The sequence below is a fragment of the Gadus macrocephalus genome, chromosome 10, assembly GCF_031168955.1.
Source record: "Gadus macrocephalus chromosome 10, ASM3116895v1".
NCBI lineage: Eukaryota > Metazoa > Chordata > Actinopteri > Gadiformes > Gadidae > Gadus > Gadus macrocephalus.
In genome coordinates, this window is record NC_082391.1 from 12,521,680 (window position 1) to 12,545,798 (window position 24,119).

The following is a 24,119-nucleotide window of genomic DNA, read 5'->3' on the forward strand; positions in this document are numbered from 1 at the left end:
CGACATTGACAGGACAATTGTTGTTTTAAAGTGCTACTGTGTTTTAAGAAGGAAGGCTGTTGTGCTGATCATATCATCATGAAGATGATATGAAGTTGAATGTGCTTGTGAACATCGCAGAGGGTGGTATATGTGCTTGTGCAACTGATATGGATTTTTGTATTGGTTTGTATTAGGGCTGGCCAAAGATTAAATGTTTTAATCGTAGTATTGGTGATTTAACTCGCAATTAATCACACATTTAAAATTATTTTTTAAATGCACTTGCTGCAATTGTAATCAGGCAGTCACTTACTGCAAGACGTGTAGTTGAATGTAACGTAAGTGGAACTGAAAACAAAAAAAATCTGATATGAATGTCGAAATTCTGTGGGCAAAACCTTTCAAAAATCAAAGTAAAAAATAAAAATATATATTGCGTTTACGCATAATTGACGCGTTAACTTGCCCAGTCCTAGTTTTTATTTAAGAACAATATTCGTTGAACTGTACTTGGATCTTGCCGATACTTCTTCTTGGAAATTACTTCTCCTGCTTTGGAGAACACTCTCTCACAGGGAACAGATGAGGGCGGGGTGCACAAGTACCCAATTGCAAGCTTAGAGAGGTTGGGGTAAATGCACTTCTGCCTCTCCCAATAGAGAAGCGGTTCATCGGTCCTCCCAATATTTGGCTCTGACAGATACCGCTGAACTTCCACTGTGGCATCGGCCGTCACATTGTGCGTCATTCTGGATGCCATCACTGTGGCATCTAGATGACTCCACAGCTTGTTTCCTGAGAAGCATAAAGAGATAATGTAAGTGAGGTTCATAATGAATCTAAATGGACTTAACTTAAGGAGAAAAAAAAATGACCAGGTCTTTCAACAACATTATGTGATGAAGTTGATGATGAAGCTGCTGGAGATGATTGGGGATTTTGGTTTGTTTCCTTTATGCCATTGGCACACTCCGATGTGAGTCATCTCACTGCTTCATCAGCCTTGATTTGACTGAAGAAACCTATTGTCTTGAATCTTGGGTCAAGTAATGTAGGAAGTGACATAATGCTAGCGCTCTGTGAGAAGCTTCATGAGGTAATCTCCCAGCACTCTAGCCAGTGGATTAGAGCTCCTCATTGCTTCTTCTTTGAGCATCTTCTCAATCATTTTGAGCAGCGGAATGACCTTTGAGCCGGACACTCTTTTCTCCTCTGAAAGCTCCACAGTGGCTTTGTGGAATGGAGTAAAATGGACAGACACCCGATGACGTTGGTGTATTCCTCGGAAGTCAATACAGGGATGTCACCACTGACCAAGCCACCCAAAGCTGCCCCCACAGGTTCTCTTTCGTCTACCAGTCTCTGGAGCATTTGGAAGGTGCTGTTCCATCTGGTTTCCACCTCCTGGATAAGCTTTAGTTTAGGCTTCCCCATCTGCTCCTGAATCAGTGCAAGCAAAAAAACAAAAATGATAGTTATTGTGACAAATGGAGTAATAATAAACAAATAATGCATTAACAGGTATGAAAATAATGTCAGTGAACCAACTTTGGCAGTTGTGCTGCTCCGGAAATACCCCCCCAGCCTCCTTGCCTTTTATGCGAATTGCGAACAGCACAGGGGTCAATCAAGGGACTTCTTCACAATGAGATTTAAAATGTGAGCCACACAGACGGCATGGCGCAGCCGTAGTGCCTTGCCACAAACATGTCGGCTGCACCAACAAGTTACCTTTGATATTATCCCCCATTCCTCCGCAAGTGAGGTTTCCACACTTGCCAAATTCACAGCAGTGCGTTTCCCTGGGTAATACACTACTCCTAGTAGAGTTGACCTAAGCGCAGTGGCGGCGCCAGGGGGGGGCTAGGGGGTGCTTGGCCATAGCACCCCCATAGCACCCCCAAGAAAATAATGGTTTATTTATTATTGTTATTTAATTTCATTCTGAGTTCTTAATAAAATGTATTGTGTGATAAAATAATATTTTAATCACAAAAGAAAATAACAGATTGAAATAATCAGATTGTTCACGTAGCACGACACAGACACGTTGCGTGCGTGAACGTGATTGTTCAATGAGTAGTAGGCCTAGGATAACAGTAATCCTGGCGATCGGTCAATTCTCTTATTATTGTGGTTTTGAGTACCTACTGTTTGGTTTCATTCATGTTTTGATTGTGACCTAAAATAATATACTCTTTTTGAAAGCATTTCTGACTCTTTGCCTGTTTAAGTTAATTCTATCTGACATTCTAATCTGCCGTCTTTAGTTAGAAGTGTATTGAACTTGGTATGTTTAGTTTAATTTGTCGCTCATGGTAGTGGTGACCTGGTAGTCATCTGGCGCAAACTTTAATCCACACACTGAAGTAAGTGAAGTATTTGGGATTACGTTATCTATAACATGCTGCATCCATTTTGACCGTCGGAGATGAACGCGGCTTTGTGCGCGTCCATCAGAAGTAGCCTAATGACAATATAATACGATCGATTTGAATGGCGCTTTTTATGTACCCCAAAGACCCGTTAGAGAGCAAACGAGTCTCAAAAATGAGACTCGTATGCTATCACCCTAATTTCATAGCACCCTCAGTAAAACGCCGAGTACCCCCATAGCACCTCCAGAAAAAATCTCTGGCGCCGCCACTGCGTGTTGTCATCAATGTTATGGCAAGTTAAAGCCAGGTAGGCATCCATGTTAATGGATGTCTACATGTCGGAGGTCAAACTAACTGCAGTTACGTCCTGTAATTGAAGTTTGGCCTTCTGCTTTTCTTCCTCATATCTTGCCTGGACCATAGCCTTCACAGCCTAATGGAAAAGAAGAAAATAGTGGTTCGTTTTTTATATGTAAAACTACCTTCGTACTTTTTTACCAAACACACCTTCCTTGTTGGGATTACATAGGTTGGATCCAATTTTGCCTCAAACTCCCTAAATCCCTGATCCTCCGCTATGCTGAAAGGCTGTGTGTCTCCCACAATCATAGAGACCCAGGCCTCATCCAGCTCCTGCTTTAGGTCACTGGAAGAAAACAACAGAAGCTTTGTGAATACTGTATCAGTTCTGTCCATTTCATTATCATCGTGGTTGATAAACAAATATGGTAACAAATGGAAGAGTATGTTACATAATGTTACATTATGTTAAATAATCAACATCTGCCAAAAAGACGCAGATTACAACCGATTCTTTTTTTTTTTTTTTTTTATTGCGCTTAGTATCCTGCAGATTGCGCTCCTACTCGCCTTGCTAACCAACAACTTTAGCTGGAGTAAAAAAGAGGAGATTGAATTTTACCGTACAACATGAAAGCACGCTCGCTCAGGCAGCTGCGCGCTCACCTCACCAATGTACACAAGACGCGTTGTTTGAGCATGTTGTGCCTGTTTTTCTTTAGGTCCCAGGCCATGTTAATTTGTTATACTGTAGACTCTAACGGTGAGACCATACTGCTCAGCACGCACGTGTTAGTCACTGCTCACGAGCGGAGCACATTGGGAGTTAGTTATTTATTTTACATTTTCCATTACACTCATTTTTGACTGTAAATGTATTCTAAAACACTCAAAGGTTCTGCATTCAATTCACATATTCGTCAAAAGTGTTTAAAGTATATTTAAGGTATCAAAAACTACGTTTTATATGCTTTTTTTTGTTTTGCTTTTAATCGGCCCGATTTAATCGTAATCGTAATTTTTCTCTGAAAATAATCGGCATCGGCACTGGCACTCAAAAAGGAATATATCGGTCGGGCCCTAGTTACTATAGTAGGATGTATATATTTGTTCATTGGATTCACCTTGGCTGGGTCACCTCCAGTGGAGTATTTCCATGCCGGGCATGAAAAGATCTCAGCATAGATGAGGTGTTGTTGTTGTTGTATCCCAACTCCTTGGAACATAACAAACACTTGACCTTTGGAATCAAATCAAATTGTATGAAAAATATGGTGAAGAATGAGTATATTGAATGAAACAAAAAAAACATGGAGACTAATCCAAATTAAATTCTACCTTGTTGAGGATAAAATAGGCTATCATAATAAACAAACAAGATGAATAAATACTTACCTTGTCAGGAGAAATGAGATCAAAGTGTTCCCATACTGGGGACATCCCATCACTGCTGTCTGTCTGTCTGTCTGTGTCTCACTTTGTTCGTATCATTTGGTTTTGCTTGATGTTGTGCGTTGGACAGACTCCCAGGACCATTTTGCCTAGAGGACTCTTCTCTGGGTCTTACTCTGCGGGTGAGGGTCTTGTTGTGGAATGTGTTGCTGTCTCTTTCCTTGACAGCAACATCCTTTTTAAAGTTTAGCCTCTTCTTAATCTGGATTTCGTCCTAATTCTGCTCTGCATGCATTATTTGGTGTTTTCTTTGGACTCCTGGGATTGATTTGCAGAACTCTGCATGTTGAGTTTTAATTTGATGTTTGTGCCATTTAAATAAGTCCTGGTTAGTGAGTGTGCCCAGACCTCCCCGCCTCCAGCCAGTGGGTTCTATCAGAGAGTCTCATCCAGCGCTGAGCTTGGAGGTCTCGTTACATGTTTCTGGTTCTGGTAAGAAAGCCCCTCGTAGCCTCTTCTCTCAGGTCCCTCAGCGTTGAGGTCTCCTGTGGTCTTCATGTTAATGCTGAGGTAGGCATGATTTTTTGTTTACAGCGTCGAGGTGGAACGTCGTGGAGGCTGGGTTCTAAATCATTATTCTATATCATCACTACAGTGACCCTATAAGGGTCTCTGTCAGGGCCCAGGTCTGAGACGAACTGAGGATCTAGGAGCTACTGTAGGCCTTCTCTGGTTTGGGGCAGTGTCTGTCTGTCTCTGTCTCTGTCTCTGTCTCTGTCTCTTTTATATCTATCTCCCTTTCAATTCAAAATAGCTGTATTGCCAAAAGATAATTCCCTGTATGATAGGATGGTCATATAATACAAGCAGGGCATTTTGTGTCTCCCCACAGCGGAACAGAGCAGGCTCTGTACATTAGACTCAACTTTACTCATCTCCATCTCTTACTCTATCTCTCTTAATCCATCCCACTATATCTGTATTTCTGTTTGTCTTCATCTCCATCTCTTACTCCATCCATCCATCTCTTTTAATCCATCCCACTATGTCTGTATTTCTGTTTCTCTTCATCTCCATCTCTCTATTGTTCCATCTCTCTACACCAGCTCCTAGACGTGTCTCTATCTCTCTCCATCCTAACCTTGAGCTTTGAGTCTAACTGCTAATCATGCTTGTTACCTGAGCCGCTGTGATCCAGCGTCTCACCCTGTACTCCTGTTTTTCTCTGCAGGGCTGCTGCTCTATAAATAGCTGCCTGGCCGTCCTCCTGTCCTAGAGTGACTGACAGCAGGACGGGGTCTCCAGCCAGCAGGATGACAGCTCAGTCTCCGGTCTCCTCCTCCTCCTCCTCCTCCTCCTCCTCCTCCTCCTCCTCCGGCAGCAGGGAGCTGGTGTACGGCTTCCTCTCCCTCAGCCTGGCCGTGCTGCTGTACGGGAGCTACCTGGTGCCCATGAGGAGGGCCGACCCCCGCGACGGTGGGTGACCTCTGACCTCTACTACCGGCTAGGAGTAGGGAGGCGTGTCCTGCTCAATGAGTTGTTCATATGCATCACTCATCCCATACAGTGCCCTGTTATGGACCCTTATAGTGCACTGTTAAGGACCCTTATAGTGCACTGTTAAGGACCCTTATAGTGCACTGTTAAGGACCCTTATAGTGCACTGTTAAGGACCCTTATAATGCACTGTTAAGGACCTATATAGTGCATGGGGGGGCTTGTCTCCCAGTGATGGGGGGGGGGGGCTTGTCTCCCAGTGACGGGGGGGGGGGCTTGTGTTCCAGGGATGTTCTTCCAGTGGGTGATGTGCGCGGCCGTGTGGTCGACCGCAAAGCTGGGCGACCTGCTGCTGGGGTCACCGCCGGCCCCGCCCCTCGCCCTACTGGGGGGCGTGGCCTGGGCCACAGGTACGCACCTTTATCTCCTGTGTGTAGGTGTGTGTGACATGGCGGTGTGTGCGCGTGTGTGTGTGTGTGTGTGTGTGTGTGTGTGTGTGTGTGTGTGTGTGTGTGTGTGTGTGTGTGTGTGTGTGTGTGTGTGTGTGTGTGTGTGTGTGTGTGTGTGTGTGTGTGTGTGTGTGTGGGTAACATGGCAGTGGTCCCCAGGGTGGAGGTACTCCCCACGGTGGAGGTGGTGGTGTGACCCAGCTGTGTGTGTGTGCGTGTGTGTGTGTAGGTAACATGGCGGTGGTCCCCACGGTGGAGGCCGTCGGTCTGGGTCTGTGTGTCCTCCTCTCTGGTTCCAGCAGCCTGTTGATGGGCTGGGCCAGCTCCAGGTGAGTCTACTGGTCCCACTTGTCCACTGCTCTGTGTTAACCAGCTCCAGGTGAGTCTACTGGCCCCACTGGTCCACTGCTCTGTGTTAACCAGCTCCAGGTGAGTCTACTGGCCCCACTGGTCCACTGCTCTGTGTTAACCAGCTCCAGGTGAGTCTACTGGCCCCACTGGTCCACTGCTCTGTGTTAACCAGCTCCAGGTGAGTCTACTGGTCCTACTGGTCCACTGCTCTGTGTTAACCAGCTCCAGGTGAGTCTACTGGTCCCACTGGTCCACTGCTCTGTGTTAACCAGCTCCAGGTGAGTCTACTGGTCCCACTGGTCCACTGCTCTGTGTTAACCAGCTCCAGGTGAGTCTACTGGTCCCACTGGTCCACTGCTCTGTGTTAACCAGCTGGTGCACTGGTCTGTGTGTGACGCTGCTCCCCTGTGCTCAGGTTCGGCTGGTTCGGGGTCTCTCCTGAGGAGGTCTCCAGGCCGCTGCTCAACTACTGCGGAGCCGGACTCTGTCTGGTCAGGTAGGAGCTGCCGCCATGCTAACCTAGCTCGCTAGGCCTGGACGCTGCGGGCATGCTAACCTAGCTCGCTAGGCCTGGACGCTACATGCATACTAACCTAGCTCGCTAGGCCTGGACGCTACAGGCATGCTAACTTAGCTCGCTAAGCCTAGGGTGGAAGGTGAGGATGGAGGTTAAGTAGGAGGGTAGAGGTGGTGAGGTAGGATGGTCGAGGGTGGAGGTAGGAGGGTGGAGGTGAAGTAGTAGGGGGGAGGTGGTGAAGTAGTAGGGGGGAGGTGGTGAAGTAGTAGGGGGGAGGTGGTGAAGTAGTAGGGGGGAGGTGGTGAGGTAATAGGGTGGAGGTGAGGTAGGATGGTGGAGGTGGAGGGTGGAGGTGAAGTAGTAGGGGGGAGGTGGTGAGGTAATAGGGTGGAGGTGAGGTAGGATGGTGGAGGTGGAGGGTGGAGGGGAGGTAGTAGGGGGGAGGTGGTGAGGTAATAGGGTGGAGGTGAGGTAGGATGGTGGAGGTGGAGGGTGGAGGGGAGGTAATAGGGTGGAGGTGAGGTAGGATGGTGGAGGTGGAGGGTGGAGGGGAGGTAGTAGGGGGGAGGTGGGGAGGTAATAGGGTGGAGGTGGAGGGTGCAGGACGCTGTGGGAGGAGGTGAGCCAGGAGGTTCAACCGTGGTTGAGTGATGAGATGTTTCTCCTGACCCCGCTCTCTGTTCCAGCGGGGTCATCTTCTTCTTTGTGAAAACCAACGTGGCCACGGAGAGCGCCGATTCCAGTCCCCTACTACCGACTAACGGGGTGAGTCCACTACCTTCCCCCCCCATCCCCTCCCCGGGGTGAGTCCACTCCCTTCCCCCCCCCCGGGGTGAATCCACTACCTCCCCCTCTCGGGGTGAGTCCACTACCTCCCCCCCCGGGTGAGTCCACTACCTCCCCCCCCGGGTGAGTCCACTACCTCCCCCCCCGGGTGAATCCACTACCTCCCCCCCCTCGGGGTGAGTCGACTACCTCCCCCCCGGGTGAGTCCACTATCCTCCCCCAGGGTGAGTCCACTATCCTCCCCCAGGGTGAGTCCACTACCTCCCCCCGGGTGAGTCAACTACCTCCCCCCCGGGTGAGTCCACTACCTCCCCCCGGGTGAGTCCACTACATGTTCAATGATCCAGTACCTTAGGTCCAGTGGGTTGTACTGGTCCAGTGGGTTGTACTGGTCCAGTGGTGTACCTGGTCCAGTGGCCTAACATGGGGTGTGTTGTGGTCCCTGTTCCACAGGGGTACTGCTCTGGGAGGGGGTCTGCTGACGCCCGGACGGGGCTGAAGGCGGTCCGACCAGAGATCAGGAGACTCATGTAAGATGACCCCATCAGTCATGACCTGATGCACCCACCCAGAGGGACCAGACCAGCAGACTGTACCCCCCCCCCCCCCCCCAGTAGACTGTACCTCTCTCCCCCCCAGTAGACTGTACCCCCTCTTCCCCCCCCCCCCCCCCCCCCAGTAGACTGTACCTCTCTCCCCCCCAGTAGACTGTACCCCCTCTTCCCCCCCCCCCCCCCTCCTCAGTAGACTGTACCCCCCCCCCCCCAGTAGACTGTACCTCCAGCCCTCACCCCTCGAGTAGACTGTACCTTCAGCTCTCCCCCCCACCCCCCCCAGAGGCTTTCTGCTGGCGGTGGCGTCCGGCCTTCTCTACGGCTCCTCCTTCGTCCCCGTCCTCTACATCAAGGAGCACGCGCTGCTCAACGGCTCCGCCTACCACGGCGCCAGCACGCACGGTGAGACACGCCCCCAAGCACGGTGAGACACGCCCCCCAGCACGGTGAGACACGCCCCCCAGCACGGTGAGACACGCCCCCCAGCACGGTGAGACACGCCCCCCAGCACGGTGAGACACGCCCCCCAGCACGGTGAGACACGGCCCCGAGCACGGTGAGACACGGCCCCGAGCACGGTGAGACATGCCCCGCCTGGTGAGACACGCCCCTCCTGGTGAGACACGCCCCTCCTGGTGAGGTCGTCTGATGTCATCCAGCCGTAACCCTCGGCCATCAAACGATGAGAGCTCGGGAAATCAATGTTTATTATTCATGGCACGGGATCCCTTTGACCAAATAACTTTAATCTGGCCGGCACGCTCTCGTATTAAGTCCCCCTGTGAAATGTCACCCGGACCCTTTGATCTCGTACTGCGTTAAAACATGCAGGGTTTGATCTGAGGGAATACGTTGGTGTTCCTCTGAGGGGAAGGTCTGAGGAAGAGGCCTGGTGAGGAACCCTGCAGCGATGAGATCAGCAGCCAGACCCTCTGTAAAGAACAGCAGGCCTGGTGGCTTCAGACGACCTGGGGTCTACTGCCTCCTGGGTTTCCTCTCCGGTCTCTGATGGCTGCTCACCTACCGATTTTCTCTCTCTCTCTCTCTCTCTCTGTCTCTGTCTCTGTCTCTGTCTCTGTCTCTCTCTCTGTCTGTGTGTGTCTCTCTGTCTGTGTGTGTGTGTGTGTGTGTGTTAGACGTGGACTACGTCTATGCTCAGTGTTCCGGGGTCTTCCTCACCAGCACCGTCTACTTCCTCATCTACTGCATCGTGAAACGCAACCGACCGCACGTCCTGCCCTCCCTGGTCCTACCAGGTGACACTGAACTTAAACCTTAACGTAGCTCTTGTCTTAACACAACACCTTAACTCTTACCAGGTCTCTCTCTGATGGTCCCGACTGCTCAGTAATAACAGTTCTTTAGATTCCTTCATTTTGTGAAGTCACCATATCCTAATGATGGTGTTGAGGAATGGGATTCCCTTTAAACTCCAGATAGCACTTTATTGAAGATGTCGGTTTAATGAGAACATGGAAAAAGCTTTGGACCAAAGATAACCCTTTATTTAAGTCTCCCTAATGCCCTGGTGAACCGTCCCCAGCCCTGCTGTGTGGCGTCATGTGGACCCTGGGCACCTTCTGCTGGTTCCTGGCCAGCAGCTTCCTGAGTGCCGTCGTTACCTTCCCCATCCTCAGTGCTGTGAGTACGCTAGCTGTAGCTAGCATCCATTTCCAATCCTTAGTGCTGTGAGTACGCTAGCTGTAGCTAGCATCCATTCCCCGTCCTTAGTGCTGTGAGTACGCTAGCTGTAGCCAGCATCCATTTCCCATCCTTAGTGCTGTGGGTACGCTAGCTGTGGATAGCATCAAGTCCCCATCCTTAGTGCTTTGAGTACGCTTGCTGTAGCTAGCATCCAGGACTAGCCTCTGGTGGACTTATGATGGCAGTGGATATTGGCCAGTGGATTTGCTCAATCCGGATTTGCTTAAAATGGGCCCATACATATCTTTGCCCAAGGCGAAGATATGTATGGGGCCCACCTCATCTGATCTTTAAAAGAGAACGGAGAAAAAAAAATTAACGACTCAATGGTGGATAGGCTGGTAAAGCTAATCTACGCGGAAGTAAAGGTTGGAGATGAGAAAGAAAACCTTCCCCTTTAAACCCTGCATACACTTCTTTACTCCAAAATTAAGATGGAAAGCAGAGAACACACAAAGTGTAGCACTACACAAACTGATTTGATTTGATTTGATTTAAATTTATTTCGAACATGTAAAAGAAAACAAAAAATATATATCATACACAAATTATTGATGTTAAACAAAATGGAAAGCATAATTCGATACATAAATGATAAATACTTGATAATTGTAACATGTTCGAAAAGGGGAGGGAAGAAGTTTACACTTATTTAATCCCATCCCTTCTCTGTCATTCATTGAAATTAACATTCCTTAGTCATAATAATCATTAACATTTTCATTTATTAATAAATATATATGTATATATATATATATATATTAGATATATATATATTATTCCGTAACGTATCCAAACATATATATTATTATTATTATTATTATTTATTTATTTTTTCCTCTTTATCTTTCTTTTTTTTTTTTTTTTTTTTTAAATAAAATGTGTAACTTATATGTTCATATCAGATATATACTATAATTTCTTACACATTTGTCAAAAAAAATAAATAATAATAAATTAATTAATTAAAAAAAACATTCATGGAAAAAAAAAAACATTCATGAAAATATATAGATATTATCTCACTGTTAAGTTTTTGTATCCAAACAATATTTTTCATTCAGAGAGAAAATAAATACAAAAAAATAAAGAATAAATAACAAACTAAATAAATAACTAAACAATTAACACCCAATGAAAATCAAACACCTTCATCCTTGTACCCTGTGAGAATCACTTCCTTTAACCTTGTTTTGAATAGTTTTAAGTTAGGACATTGTTTGAGCTCTTCTTTAAACCCATTCCACAATTTTACTCCACAGACAGAAATACAAAAACTTTTTCTGGTTGTACGCACCTTTTTCATTTTAAAATTAAACAATCCCCGTAAAAAATAACTCCCTTCTCTTTGTGTGAACATTTTTTGAATATTTGCCGGTAGTTTGTTATTTTTTGCTTTAAACATTAACTGTGCTGTTTGAAATTCAACCAGATCTGGTAATTTGAGTATTCTTGACTGCATGAATAATGAGTTTGAATGATCCCTATACCCAACATTGAAAATGGTCCGTATTGCTCTTTTCTGCAGAATGAAAAGTGAATGTAATGTACTTTTGTAATTATTGCCCCAAACCTCTACACAGTAACTTAAATAAGGTGAAACCAGTGAACAATAGAGGATTTGTAACGACTTATGATCCAGAACCTGTTTAGCTTTATATAATACTGCAATACTTCTTGACAACTTCGAGTGTATATGTTTTACGTGAGATTTCCAGTTTAATTTCTCATCAATAATAGTCACAATGGAACCCAAAAGAGAATAAGGTTTCAGATAACACCTTTCTTAGCCAAAATTATCCGTGCATGGTTCGTTCTTTGAATATTCCGATTTAAAACAAAATCAGGAAAACCAAATAACAGTCGTTTTTTGGTTTTGAAACGGAAAAAGGGCAAAAGGAATAAACAAATAAACTGCATTTTTCTGTTTTTTAAATCAAAACGGGAATACTGAATAATCCAGTTGCTTGTTTTGTTTGTGTGATATTTAGATAAAACCATAATGAATGCCGGGAAAAAGGGCACGTGGTTTTAAAAAAATACATATAAAGACGTTTCAAACTTTCCATTGAGTCTCGCATTCTAGAATGGCCAGCTTTATTGTTTTCCGTGGGAGCCGGCGACTTAGTCTGCGAGTGGACGATATGACCGTGGAGAAGATCGCCATGATATTCCAGGTGGCTGTTTACTAAGAAACCTAGCTGGTCATAAAACATTAAAATACATATAAATGACATGTTGTACAATAGGCTACATAGAAGAAAAAATAAACTAGATTTCTTCTTCGAAGGTTGTGCTCCACACAGAACCTCCTCACCGTCATAACGGAGCACTAATGATCTCGTCGGGGGTGTCTTTCCATTGTCAAATAGCTCACGAATAAAATAAAAAAAAGTGCGGCCATAACTAAGGCTAAATATATAATTGGACAGTCTATTGCTGGTTTAGGTGGTAGGCTCTTTTTTCTTCGCTCGCTGCGTTCTGCCTTCTGGTGTAGCCTACAAATGTATCTATTTTTGTTTTTCTGTTTCGGGCTTAAAAAACCAACAAACAAAACACAAACACAAATGAAATGCCGTTTATTTATTTATTCCTTTTGCCCTTTTTCCGTTTCAAAACCAAATCAGAAAAACCAAAGAACGACTGTTATTTGGTTTTTCTGATTTTGTTTTAAATCGGAATATTCAAAGAACGAACCATACACGGATTCAAAATGTTTATTCTTTTTTTTAAGAGCAAATCAATATAAATATAACCAGCAAGACAAGTAGTTAGGGTAAACCCCCATAAACAGCCATCTTCTTAGCAAAACATCACAAACAGCCATATACTCCGCAAATAAAAATTGCCAGATGAATAATTTACTTTGTATGTGTGAGGGAGGTCGCAATTTGCATTGCACTTGAGATTGACATTTCAATCATTCTACAAACAAACCCAAGTAGAAAATATAGGATAGTGTAAGTGGAGAGATATAATAAACTTTGTTTAAACTCAAAAAGTTTTTAAAACCTTCAAGAGAAGCCGCATTTATACATACAAATAATATGGCATTCGTGTGCAAACCTTTCACACAGCAAAAAAAGAGGAGCATTTTGAAGAGGAAACATGGCATATGAAGGAGATATTTACCGTTGGTGTCTTCCTGTCCTCAGGGGTACGGTCTAGTCGCTGCCCTCTGGGGGTCCTTGGTCTTCAAGGAGGTGACGGTGAGGACTTCTTGGTTTCATTCTGTTGCCTGTGTCTCCAGTAGCTCATCACATCTGTTTCCCCTGAGAAGAACTTCCTGGGTGGAAGTGTTGCTTTAAAGCCATGCTGCAGGGCTATATCAGAGGCCCATAATCAGATGCATAAATGCAGCGAGGCGTCGACCCATCACACTCACTAGATGCGTATCTCTGGTTGAATTAAATTGTTCTTGACGACCAGCATCAAATAATTGGAAAACCTTCCCTCTATGGTAAGGTGTTGCCTTGAGGCAACATTGACTTTTTGACCTTGTAAGAAAAAAAGGAGGCATTTTTAAAGGTGGTCTATACCACCTTAAGAATCTCCTAACCCTTGAGAAACCAATGAAAATGCAGATTGGTGGTCACATGCTCTACAGGAAGAGATTTTGAGTTCTCTTACTGCCCATGCGGCCACATGTCAGATAGTCATATTTCTCCTGTCTGAAAGTGTGTTTTTCACCATTTTTCACTAATCCAACCCCCTCAAAGAAATCTGAACATAATTCACTGCTGAGTAGAGAAGTATTTTCAACCATTTCAGGAAAACTATAAACATTCATTATTTAGTAAATAACGAAAAAAGGGTATGTTGCCCTGAGGCAACACTGTATCGTTACGGAATCATTTTTGACCCTGCTGGCCATAATGGTTCAAGTAAAAAGTACAGGAAATCTGTAAGAAAGAATGGAAGATGAAAGATGATTTAAATGAATTATATTAAATAACCCATGTATATATTATTTAAAAATGTATTAGTGAAATGTTTCATTCACTTAAAATAAATGTTTTAATACAGGGAATGAATCCGAGTGTATTTTATGGGAGGGCAAAGACATACAAGGCACAGGTTGCTTTGCCACCAGATGACAGTGAGGATGAGGATGGTGAGATAAATAGTGATGCTGAGGAAGAAGTGGTGGTAGAACCCCTGCAGGGAGAGAGTGAGGAGGAGGTTGAAGATGGTGATGAGGAGACTTTAAGAGTAGACAGTCCTCAGGAAGGTAAGCACGTGGATGGAGGTAACATAGCCATTATGTTTTCCATTCTAATGGAGTGTTTGTGCTTGTATGGGCATGATTTGTTAATGTCCTAATCAGTTTTTAATGTGTAGCACATTGTTCATGATGAAATTAAAATTTTTGCAATGTTAAACATGGCTTAACCAGTTAATTTTTTGTACCACGATGGTACAGAGTTGCCTTGAGGCAACACATTTATAAAACTTAAATAAAAAAATATTTTTTAAAAAACTTTGTTGATTTTGTTATAAGAGTCCATTTTAAGCTAGAAAAACCATGCAAACATTTTTTTTGCCATTGGGATCATAATGCGTACCATAGAGGGTTAAATGTCGTTTCAACGCTGAGGAAGAGATGAACCTTCAGGAAGCGATACTCTTATCAGTGCGTCAGCGACGGGACAAGATGCGGGGACTCAGCCAAAGGTGGGAAGCAGCCATGCGTTTGATTGGATGGTATTGAGCTGAAGTCGCGTGTTATTGGCTTCTCGCCTCATTGATGCCATTCAAAGCTGAGATGATTGCAATCCACCTCTAACTTTATGCACCTGTCGTCTCTTCTTGGGAACAGAAGGGCAGGGCAGTACACACACCCATGTGTAGTTCATCATGTTGAGGTGTAGCTCTCCGTTCTCCAGTATATATTATTGTTGGGTTATGAACACTGCTGACCCCGTGTGTGTGTGTGTGTGTGTGTGTGTGTGTGTGTGTGTGTGTGTGTGTGTGTGTGTGTGTGTGTGTGTGTGTGTGTGTGTGTGTGTGTGTGTGTGTGGTTAAGTTCACGATGCATGTTGTAGCCCTGAGCCCTTATATCTAAATGTTTGTGTGGCTTTTTGTCAGTGCTTAATACAGCTTTCCCCTATCAAACAAATTTTGTACTTTGGTAATATATCGTTGGGGAACTCCAACATTAACCAGACCAATCTGTCTCTGGGCTAAACAAGGAAGACCCATTGATCTGTTCTTTTATCTATATTAATCGTTCTTCACTGATCGTCATGGTGTTGGTGATATGGGGCTTATTTTCTCCAGGGTTATATTGGTCTGCAGCTTGGATCTGGCAAGTGAAAACATTTAGACTGAAGTTAAATATATATTTACCCCTGGCTATAAGCATCGTACTGTTGGATCAGTTCATCAGTCCTGAAGGAACCATCTGTAAAACGTCCTGCTCTACCTCCACATGCAGCGCTGCAGTGTCTCAGAAGGTCTCGTCTTTTGCTGTGGAGATGAAGCCCACCACTGTGGAGATGAAGCCCATCAGGGAGTCTTAAGCTTGTTCCTCTCCAACCCCAAAAGCCAGATTCAGTGTCCCTGGATCAGCCCCCCTCACAGGACCCTGACCCAGGCCAGACCGGGACCCAGTGTGGATGAAGTGCTGATAGTCACCCTGTAGCCTGGATCTGACCTCCTCCCCCCTCCTCCCCACAGGGTCCAGCCAACATCCTGGTCCTCGCCCTGGCCTCTGCCGTGGTTCTAGCGGGTTCCCTGCTGACCGCCGTCTCCAAGATCTGACGGCAGAACCCATCCCGCCAGTAGGGCGGAGGGGCCCGGGGCCGCAGGGCTCGCCCCCCTGGTCCCAGTCCGGCGGGGTGCTAGGTGACAATAATAAGCTGGTGGTTGACTGTTGCTAAACAGCCTGGTGACTGTTGCTAAACTGCTGGGTGACTGTTGCTAAACTGCTGGGGGACTGTTGCTAGACTCCCAGGTGACTGTTGCTAAGCTGCCGGATGACTGTTGTTAAGCTGCCGGGTGACTGTTGCTAACCTGCTAGGTGACTGTTGTTAAGCTGCCGGGTGACTGTTGCTAACCTGCCGGGTGACGGTTGTTAAGCTGCTGGGTGACTGTTGCTAAACTGCCGGGTGACTGTTGCTAAGCTGCCGGGTGACTGTTGCTAAGCTGCCGGGTGACTGTTGCTAACCTGCTGGCTGCTCTTCCTGTAGATGTAGGTCGTGTCAGGCCGTCCTGACCTGGCTGTCAAACACAAATGATCGCAGGAGACGCAGTCTCCCATCGGTTCCTGTTATTAAAATATTGTTTGTTTGTACACTTCCGTCTGGCTCGTTTTTTCAGCATCACCCACTGCTCCCCTCGCTCTGATAAAATGTTGCAGTACAAAGATTCTGGAGGGGTTCAGTGTAGCGCCAGCAGCCCTCGGAGGCCACCTCAGAGCAGGCTCCACGGCGGGGGGCTCCAGAACCGCCAGGGGGCCGCAGCTCTGATTGAGCTGCTGCCGTCTGGAAAACGCTACCGAAGCCTCGGGGCTAAAACCCAGAGGATGAGGAACAGTTTTTTTCCCCAAAGCAGTCAGGCTCCTGGGGGAATCCACTACCCACAAACCAACCCCACACACGATGACAATTTATATACATATTTACTGTAATTGCAACATCTTTGCACTGCACTGTATTTGGCTCGACAATCAGTGACCACTCGACCACTTTACATTTGTTCCTTATTTCTGTTCATTATATTTACTTATTTTAACTTTTTCTTATTTTTACTTATTTTATATATTTTTCAATATATATATTTACTTTTCATTGTATTGTTTTGGCTGTGTGTTGAGATACCACGCATAATCATCTTAATCGTGTGTACTTGTACAATAATAAAAGTGATTCTGATACTGATGAAAGACCTGAAGCCCTGGTGGAGAGGGGGGGGGGGGGGAGTGTGGGGTTACGAGTGAGGAGTTTCAACTGAATGAGTTGGTCTCCCCGTACAATGGTGCTCCTGTGCTTGTCTTAAAGACAATGTCTCGCTCGCTTCTCCTCATCCGTCACCCAACGCTTTGCTGCGTAACCTGAAGGCTTCCACGAGGCAAGAAATTGAGATGGTCCACAGGGTCTTCTAAGGAGTTTAGTTTATTTCTCCGAGTTTCACTTTGGAGCCAAATCCTGCGACTAATTCATAATTTCCGTCTGCCTTTATAAGAGTGTTTTGTTGTGGCTGATTCACCCTCATGGGGGCTGGGTGCGAGTTAATGTGAGCGGAAGACAATGTTGTTTCCTCATCATTAGCTTCTGTCTGCAGTGGCTCCTTGGGGGACCAGGAGAGTTCTGGAACTAGTTCATTATTCTCTTGTCCTCCTCCTGCATGTCCTCCTCTACCTGACCTTGACCTCTACCTGGCTTCTACCTCTACCTGACCTCTAGTTCTACCTGCCCTGCTGAAAATGAAGTATATACAAAATATATTTCCGAAGTACATAATTCATGTAAATTTTTCAGAAATATACTGTTAAGTATATTTTAGGTAGACTTTTGAGATCTATTTAAGTTCAATGTAGTTGTACTTGAAATAAATATTCCAATGCTAATGTACTTAAAGTGTTGTTTCATTATACATCTTAAAAGTATACTTAACTGATATTTTTCAAAGTTTATTTACAATATATTTCAGATAAAGTGTATTTCTGCCAGAATGTCATCAAGCTCAACTGTAATATACTGAAATTAAGTATACAACCACTGTAATATTTGAATTATGATTTCAGTATACTTCTTAAAAGTATACCTCACCGATCTTTTTTGAAGTTTATTTCTGCCAGGATGTCATTAAGCTCAACTATAGTATACTGAAAATAAGTATACTACAGCTGTTATATTTGAAGTAGGATTTCCGTATACTTCTTGAAAGTGTACTTAACTGATATTTAATATCATATTTCAGATAAAGTGACTTTCGGTCAGGATGTCAATGAGGAGCCCCCTGATAGACCTGGTGGGTCGCCTGGAGGCGCCAATTGAGTGGAGGGAAGGCCTACTGGTAGGGCCGTGACCGTACCAGTAGATGCTCAGCTCTGCCTCCCCCCCTTGGGCAAGGTGTTTCCTCGTTTTCCCCAGCTCTACACCTGTCGGACTTGCACACCTGTCATCAATCTCCAGTCATTATCTCTGCTCCACTTAAACCCCGGTTCTACAGCCACTCGTCGCCAGATCGTTGTTTCAACTACAGTGGTAGGGACCAGTCTCGGCACTAGTGAATGTTTGGATGATAAGACACTCTTTGTGTTTTTTACGTGTTAAATCTCTGTTGTCCTCTCCCCAGGATCACCAACCCCGTGCCTGCCTGCCTTCCACCCCGTATGCTCATCTGCCTGCCTAGCTCCCTGGAATCCATCCTTGCCTGTCCATCTCCTGTTGTTCCTTCCTGCTCTCGCCCCCACTACAATAAACCTCTGGTTTGATTCAACATCCGTTGTCTGCGCTTGGGTTCCACCTGAAAGACATTTCTGATGTAGAAGCAACATATTCAAAGTGAGATGTTAAGAGACCAAATTCAACCTAACATGACAATTAGGATGTAGTATTTGTATAATTCACATACACTTGGATAAGGCTTAAACAAACCTTTAAAAACACTTGGAATATGTTCAAGGTGCGTTAGATGCGTCAAATCTAGTGAACTAGTAACACACTTCAAATGTAAATATCAAATTGTCATTTTAAATTTGCAATATACTCTGACAACATTATGTACTTCAATGCATTTGAAATATTATCTAAATTACCTCTAAAAACCTTAAATGGCTTAAAATAGCACTTTTCAAATATGTAGTTAGTGTGCTTTGTGTTGATTTCCATAATATTTAGTGTATTTCTAACAGCACTTTTTAAAGGCCCACTATGCAACTTTTTTAGCCAAAATTACATTAAGTATGCAGGTTGAGAGTTATGCTGATGGTTCTGCATCCATTTCTGGGTCGATTGGTGGGTGTGTCATTTTCACATGTCGCCTCTACAGTGAAAAAGCGCATATGCAACTTGATCTGCTCGGACCGGGACATTCCGGATGTGACGCAGCGGAAGTATCCTCGAAAATGTAGTCAGATTGTAGTTTCGAAAATGCTTTACGGCACAGACACGCACCCAAACATGGCACCGGCTAGATATAAACAGCCAGTTGCGAGGCAATTGTTGCATTCATCATGGATCAATCGACTGATAAGGAACCCAAGAGGCGCCTGTCGGTGGAACAAAAGAAGAATGGACCAGAAAAGAGATCAGACACGAGTGAAAGGGGAACTATACAACTTTTTTGGCTTGATTTACCTTAATATAACAGGCTAGGAGTCATTGCGATGGTTCCATTATACATTTTTGTTCGATTGTTCGTTGTTTCAACTCCCCCTTGCGCATCTTGGCGGAGAAAAGGAATATGTTTCTGCCGGCGACCCGCCGCCCACTCTCGCGGGAGTCTCGGGTCTCGCGAAGTAACGAATTGCTTTACGGCACAGACCCCCAAACACGGAACCGGCTCGATATAAACACAAGTAACTAAGGGATTGTTACATTCATCATAGATCAGCCGACTAAAAAGAGACAGAGAAACCCAATGTCGGAGGAACAGAAGAAGAGAAAAGGGAGACTGACCGACAGAGAGGCCAGTCACGAGTAAACGTTGGGCAAGCTTTTCAGGAATAGCGTGAACTGAAAGAAAAAGAAGACTGCAAATCAGACTCCGACTTGGCCGTGTTGCTTTTGAAATTGAAAGTACCCTTGGGTGAACTTTGTCCTCGTGGTATTCTTGATGTTGATAGTCTCTGTACACATGTGTTTGATCAAACCATTTTGTTGTGAGCCCTGTAAAAATTGTTTTCTCGACCGTTTTGTTGTGAGCCCTGTATGTTTCTAGCTTGCTTGGTTGCAACCATATAAACACCTTTGTTTCCATTGGTGTTTTGCTGTTCGTCTGTCTCGTCCCCCTGATACAGACTGAATCCCCGAATCCAGGTTCTTGTTTATTTAGATTATTATGTTGGCCAACACTCTCACACTGATTGTTCTGTTCAACCTAAGATAAAACAATTATAATCTAGGATATAAATTCTCCCCGTCAACTATAAAAAAGGATGGCTTTATGTTTATTGCAATACAAATACACCATTTTAAAAATGTATAACCTTGCCTACACTTAATGAACATTTTCTTCGGACATGGCTCCACGTATTCGCCGGCTTCTTTGAAAACAAATGCACATTAGTGATGTGTCGGTCGCGAACGATCCGGCTCAAAGAGCCGGCTCTTTGACGTGAACGATTGGAACCGGCTCTACGATGGGAGCCGTTTTAAGATCCTATTTGGGAGCCGTTTTTTTTTTTTTCGTTTTTCGCTCTCTCCGCCTCCCTGTCGCTGTGCTTGTGCTCTGCTTTTCGGTTTTTTTCTCCTGCGGTGCCTCGCTGTCTCTCCCCCTGCCCTCCCCCTCTCACTCCCTCTCTCCTCCCCTCCCCCTCTCACTCTCTCTCCTTGCGCGTTCTGCCTGTGGTAAAGCAGAGTTGTTTTTTTTCCTCCGTCGGTGCCTTAAAGCTATACTGTACGATGTGAGAGAGCTAGCATGATTTGAAATTAGCTTCTCTTCGGAGTTCCGTTTAACTCCTCCCCCACCCTTCAGGACTCCCTGCCCCAACCCCTCGGCACAGAGCCGTGCACGAGCCCTAATGCTGCTTACGGCTTACTTCAACGGCAACCATTGCGTCACTTTTCAGGCCATTCAACTCCCTCAGCTGTCGCCATCGCTGAAAAGCGAATCCAATATTTTTGTTGCTGCCTTTTCATTTTCTGTCTTTCCTTTTCTTGCCTTTTTAAAAGGATGAACCGGGGCAAGTAACAGTGGCAGTGGTAACTTCTGTTTTTTTTCTTCCATCGTGTTAACGTTGTAGGCTCACTAGGTCTAGTCCACTGTCATGAACTACTATGATAACAACGCTTTCTTTGCCCTCCGTGAACGCGCTCAGGCCGGCTCAGGCTCGTACACAGAGGGGAGAGAACGCGCAGGCTTGTGATTGGTTCTTTAGATTCGGGTACAATGTCTCCGATTGGTAAGCATTTTAAAGGCACCCAGTGCAACTTTATGTAAACATTCAATGAAAAATAAACATTCAATTTCTAGTCTTTTTTACACGTAGTAAGTTTCAATAACTCCATACCATTACATATCGACATTCAAGGAGCAAAGATGAGACGTCGTTGTGTGGTGAGAACTGATAGAAAATCGTAAACAACAACAATCGCCGGTGGGGAGAAGCCATTTTTCCATTGACTGGAAGCCTGCTTTATTTATTGTAGGTTACAAAAAATAAAGAAAATGGCGGCATTGTTGTTGTTATCGATTTTGTATCAGTGTATCACCTGACCTGTGCCTGTAACATGTATCCAACCTGTATCTCTACCACGTACCTGACCACTACCTGTACCATGTTTCTGTTCTGTTATTCTGCCTGGTCCTAAAATAACAGATGACCGTAGGATAGCATTAGAGATGTACGGGTTAAAGATAAACGGTAAGAGAATGAGATGTCGTAAACCGGTGGTGTTGTAACCCGGCCTCCAGGCCTCAGTTGGGGTAAGTAAGGCTCCCCAGCTCGTGCAGGAGAGATCGTTCTGGAACCGCAGTGGCGCCTTCGTCTCCCTAAAAGGCTCTAATGACGCGATGAAATCACTCATGTGAGCATCAGGTCATCCCTCCCCACACACAGGTGTTTGTGGATGTTTCCATGCCAACCTTGTATCCATAGTGATCGACCACTGCATGAGAACAGCCCTTCTCATCTGAACACCTCTAGTCTCCCTCGGAGGAGGGCTGGGAGGGTTAACTCCTTGTGCGTAACTTGGGTATCTCCAACAGCTTCCACTAAACAAACTAAATAAGTCATCATAAAATGGGGAAGGCCTACACATATGTATATATCAATATTTTAAGTAACTACAGAAACACATGTCTTTGAACTTTTATAAGATGGGGTAAATATTTCTGAAATCCCGAGCAAGGCGTTAGTCAGACGCCGAGGATTTATTTGCAGAATTTTTGATAGCAAAATACTATATGTCATCAGAGCAAGTCTCCCCCTCTACCCACTAATCCCATGTGACTGAATCACTCCCTTCCAGGTCTCTGGTCTCTGCTCCGTTGTCTCTGGCCTCTGGTCCCCCTGGTTTCTGGTCCCCCTGGTCTCTGGTCCCTCTGGTCTCTGGTCCCTGGTCTCTGGTCCCTGGTCTCTGGTCCCCCTGGTCTCTGGTCTCTCTGGTCTCTGGTCCCCCTGGTCTCTGGTCTCTTGTCTCTGGTCCCCCTGGTCTCTGGTCTCTCTGGTCCCCCTGGTCTCTCTGGTCCCCCTGGTCTCTGGTCCCCCTGGTCTCTGGTCCCTGGTCCCCCAGGTCTCTGGTCTCTGGCCCCCCTGGTTTCTTGTCTCTGGTCCCGGGTCCCCCAGGTCTCTGGTCTCTGGTCCCCCAGGTCTCTGGTCTCTCTGGTCTCTGGCCCCCCTGGTCTCTGGTCCCTGGTCCCCCAGGTCTCTGGTCTCTCTGGTCTCTCTGGTCTCTGCCCCCCCTGGTCTCTGGTCTCTCTGGTCTCTGGTCCCCCTGGTCTCTGGTCTCTTGTCTCTGGTCCCCCTGGTCTCTGGTCTCTCTGGTCCCCCTGGTCTCTCTGGTCCCCCTGGTCTCTGGTCCCCCTGGTCTCTGGTCCCTGGTCCCCCAGGTCTCTGGTCTCTGGCCCCCCTGGTTTCTTGTCTCTGGTCCCGGGTCCCCCAGGTCTCTGGTCCCCCAGGTCTCTGGTCTCTCTGGTCTCTGGCCCCCCTGGTCTCTGGTCCCTGGTCCCCCAGGTCTCTGGTCTCTCTGGTCTCTCTGGTCTCTGCCCCCCCTGGTCTCTGGTCCCCCAGGTCTCTGGTCTCTCTGGTCTCTCTGGTCTCTGGTCCCCCTGGTTTCTTGTCTCTGGTCCCCCTGGTCTCTGGTCTCTCTGGTCTCTGGTCTCTCTAGTCTCTGGTCTCTGGTCCCCAGGTCCAGATACTCTTAATCACCTTGTTCCTCTGTGCTGTACAAAGAGTCTAGACGCAGGATGACCGATCATGTTGCAACATTGGCTGTGCGTTTGATTGTCGTCATGGTTACTTGTACGTATGTTTGAACCGCACATTGCATTCTTAACATGTCCTGGTCATTAGTCTCGGACCTGTGAAGTGCGGAATCTATTCTCCTTTGAGCTCGATTTAAATATATGAATAATGTAAATAGAGAATGATGAGCAGGTGGAGAATAGAAGAGGAGAGATGGAGGTGGAGGTGGGGATGGAGGGGGAGGCGGAGGAGAGGATATAGGAGGAGGAACTCTCCAGTAAGTGGAGATTTTTGGTGATGTTTAGATGTTGTGTGGGAGAAGGTGAAGGTGAGGATTAGTGACGGCCAGCTGGCTAACTCTGATGGAGCTCTACTGTTTGAAGCTACATCCTTTAACGAACCATTATCTCCATGGCAATGCATTGCCAGTTGCTCCGTCACTAAAAGTGTGTTGGCTGAACCTTCACAGAACAGGTATGAATAGTATAAGTGTGAGGATAGTATTTCATACATTAGTATTAGTGTGAGGATAGTATTTAATACATTAGTATGATTAGTATTAGTGTGAGGATAGTATTTCATACATTAGTATGAATAGTATTAGTGTAAGGATAGTATTTCATACATTTGTATGACTAGCATTAATATGAGGATAGTATTTAATATATTAGCATGAATAGTATTAGTGTGAGGATAGTATTTAATATATTAGTATGAATGGTATTAGTTTGAGGAGAGTATTTAATATTATCCTCCAGAGGAGGTTAGGGTTAGACTGAATGGAGAGGATGAGAGAGGAGAGGATGTTTCTTAATTGATGAATAGTAGTCCGTGAAGCATGCCGAGGTAACAGAACTGGTTCTGATACTGAGTCGAGAGGAGAGAGTGGAGGACAGAGGAGAGAAGAGAGGACAGGAAGAGAAGAGGACAGGGGATGAGAGCAGATGAGAGAGGAGAGATGAGGATGTCTGGTTAACCAATGACAGAGGGACTTTTGAAGAAGCCTTCCTAACACCCCAGTAGTCTCATACTGAATGGACACCATGTGATCTAAGGCTTCATTAGCATATATCCTTCCAGCAACTCTGTCTCTTTCTGCATGAGTTTAAGAGCGCTATCGTCAGCTTCTGAATT

General features: G+C 45.6%; 2 protein-coding genes across 2 annotated transcripts in view; one reads left to right on the top strand and one right to left on the bottom strand.

Moving 5' to 3' along the window:
• ppid (peptidylprolyl isomerase D) overlaps positions 1 to 24,119 on the bottom strand; it is a 314,679-nt gene that overhangs the window by 202,153 nt on the left and 88,407 nt on the right. The gene's annotated exons all lie outside the window — the stretch shown is intronic.
• Positions 5,283 to 16,251, top strand: tmem144b (transmembrane protein 144b). Its single transcript, XM_060063733.1, has 11 exons — positions 5,283 to 5,528; positions 5,837 to 5,959; positions 6,228 to 6,327; positions 6,765 to 6,845; positions 7,553 to 7,669; positions 8,000 to 8,182; positions 8,490 to 8,608; positions 9,343 to 9,462; positions 9,750 to 9,847; positions 13,066 to 13,119; positions 15,590 to 16,251. Exons 1-11 carry the CDS (start codon positions 5,366 to 5,368, stop codon positions 15,671 to 15,673), a joined length of 1,242 nt encoding a protein of 413 aa, XP_059919716.1. The 5' UTR covers positions 5,283 to 5,365; the 3' UTR covers positions 15,674 to 16,251.

What these genes read in the sequence shown, in the direction of transcription:
- tmem144b (XM_060063733.1), top strand. Translation starts at nt 5,366, where the DNA reads ATGACAGCTCAGTCTCCGGTCTCCTCCTCCTCCTCCTCCTCCTCCTCC. An exon ending in CCCCCCATCCCCTCCCCGGG is followed by an intron (nt 7,670 to 7,999) that starts GTGAGTCCACTC and finishes TCAATGATCCAG; the next exon opens with TACCTTAGGTCCAGTGGGTT. An exon ending in CCTTCCCCATCCTCAGTGCT is followed by an intron (nt 9,848 to 13,065) that starts GTGAGTACGCTA and finishes TCCTGTCCTCAG; the next exon opens with GGGTACGGTCTAGTCGCTGC.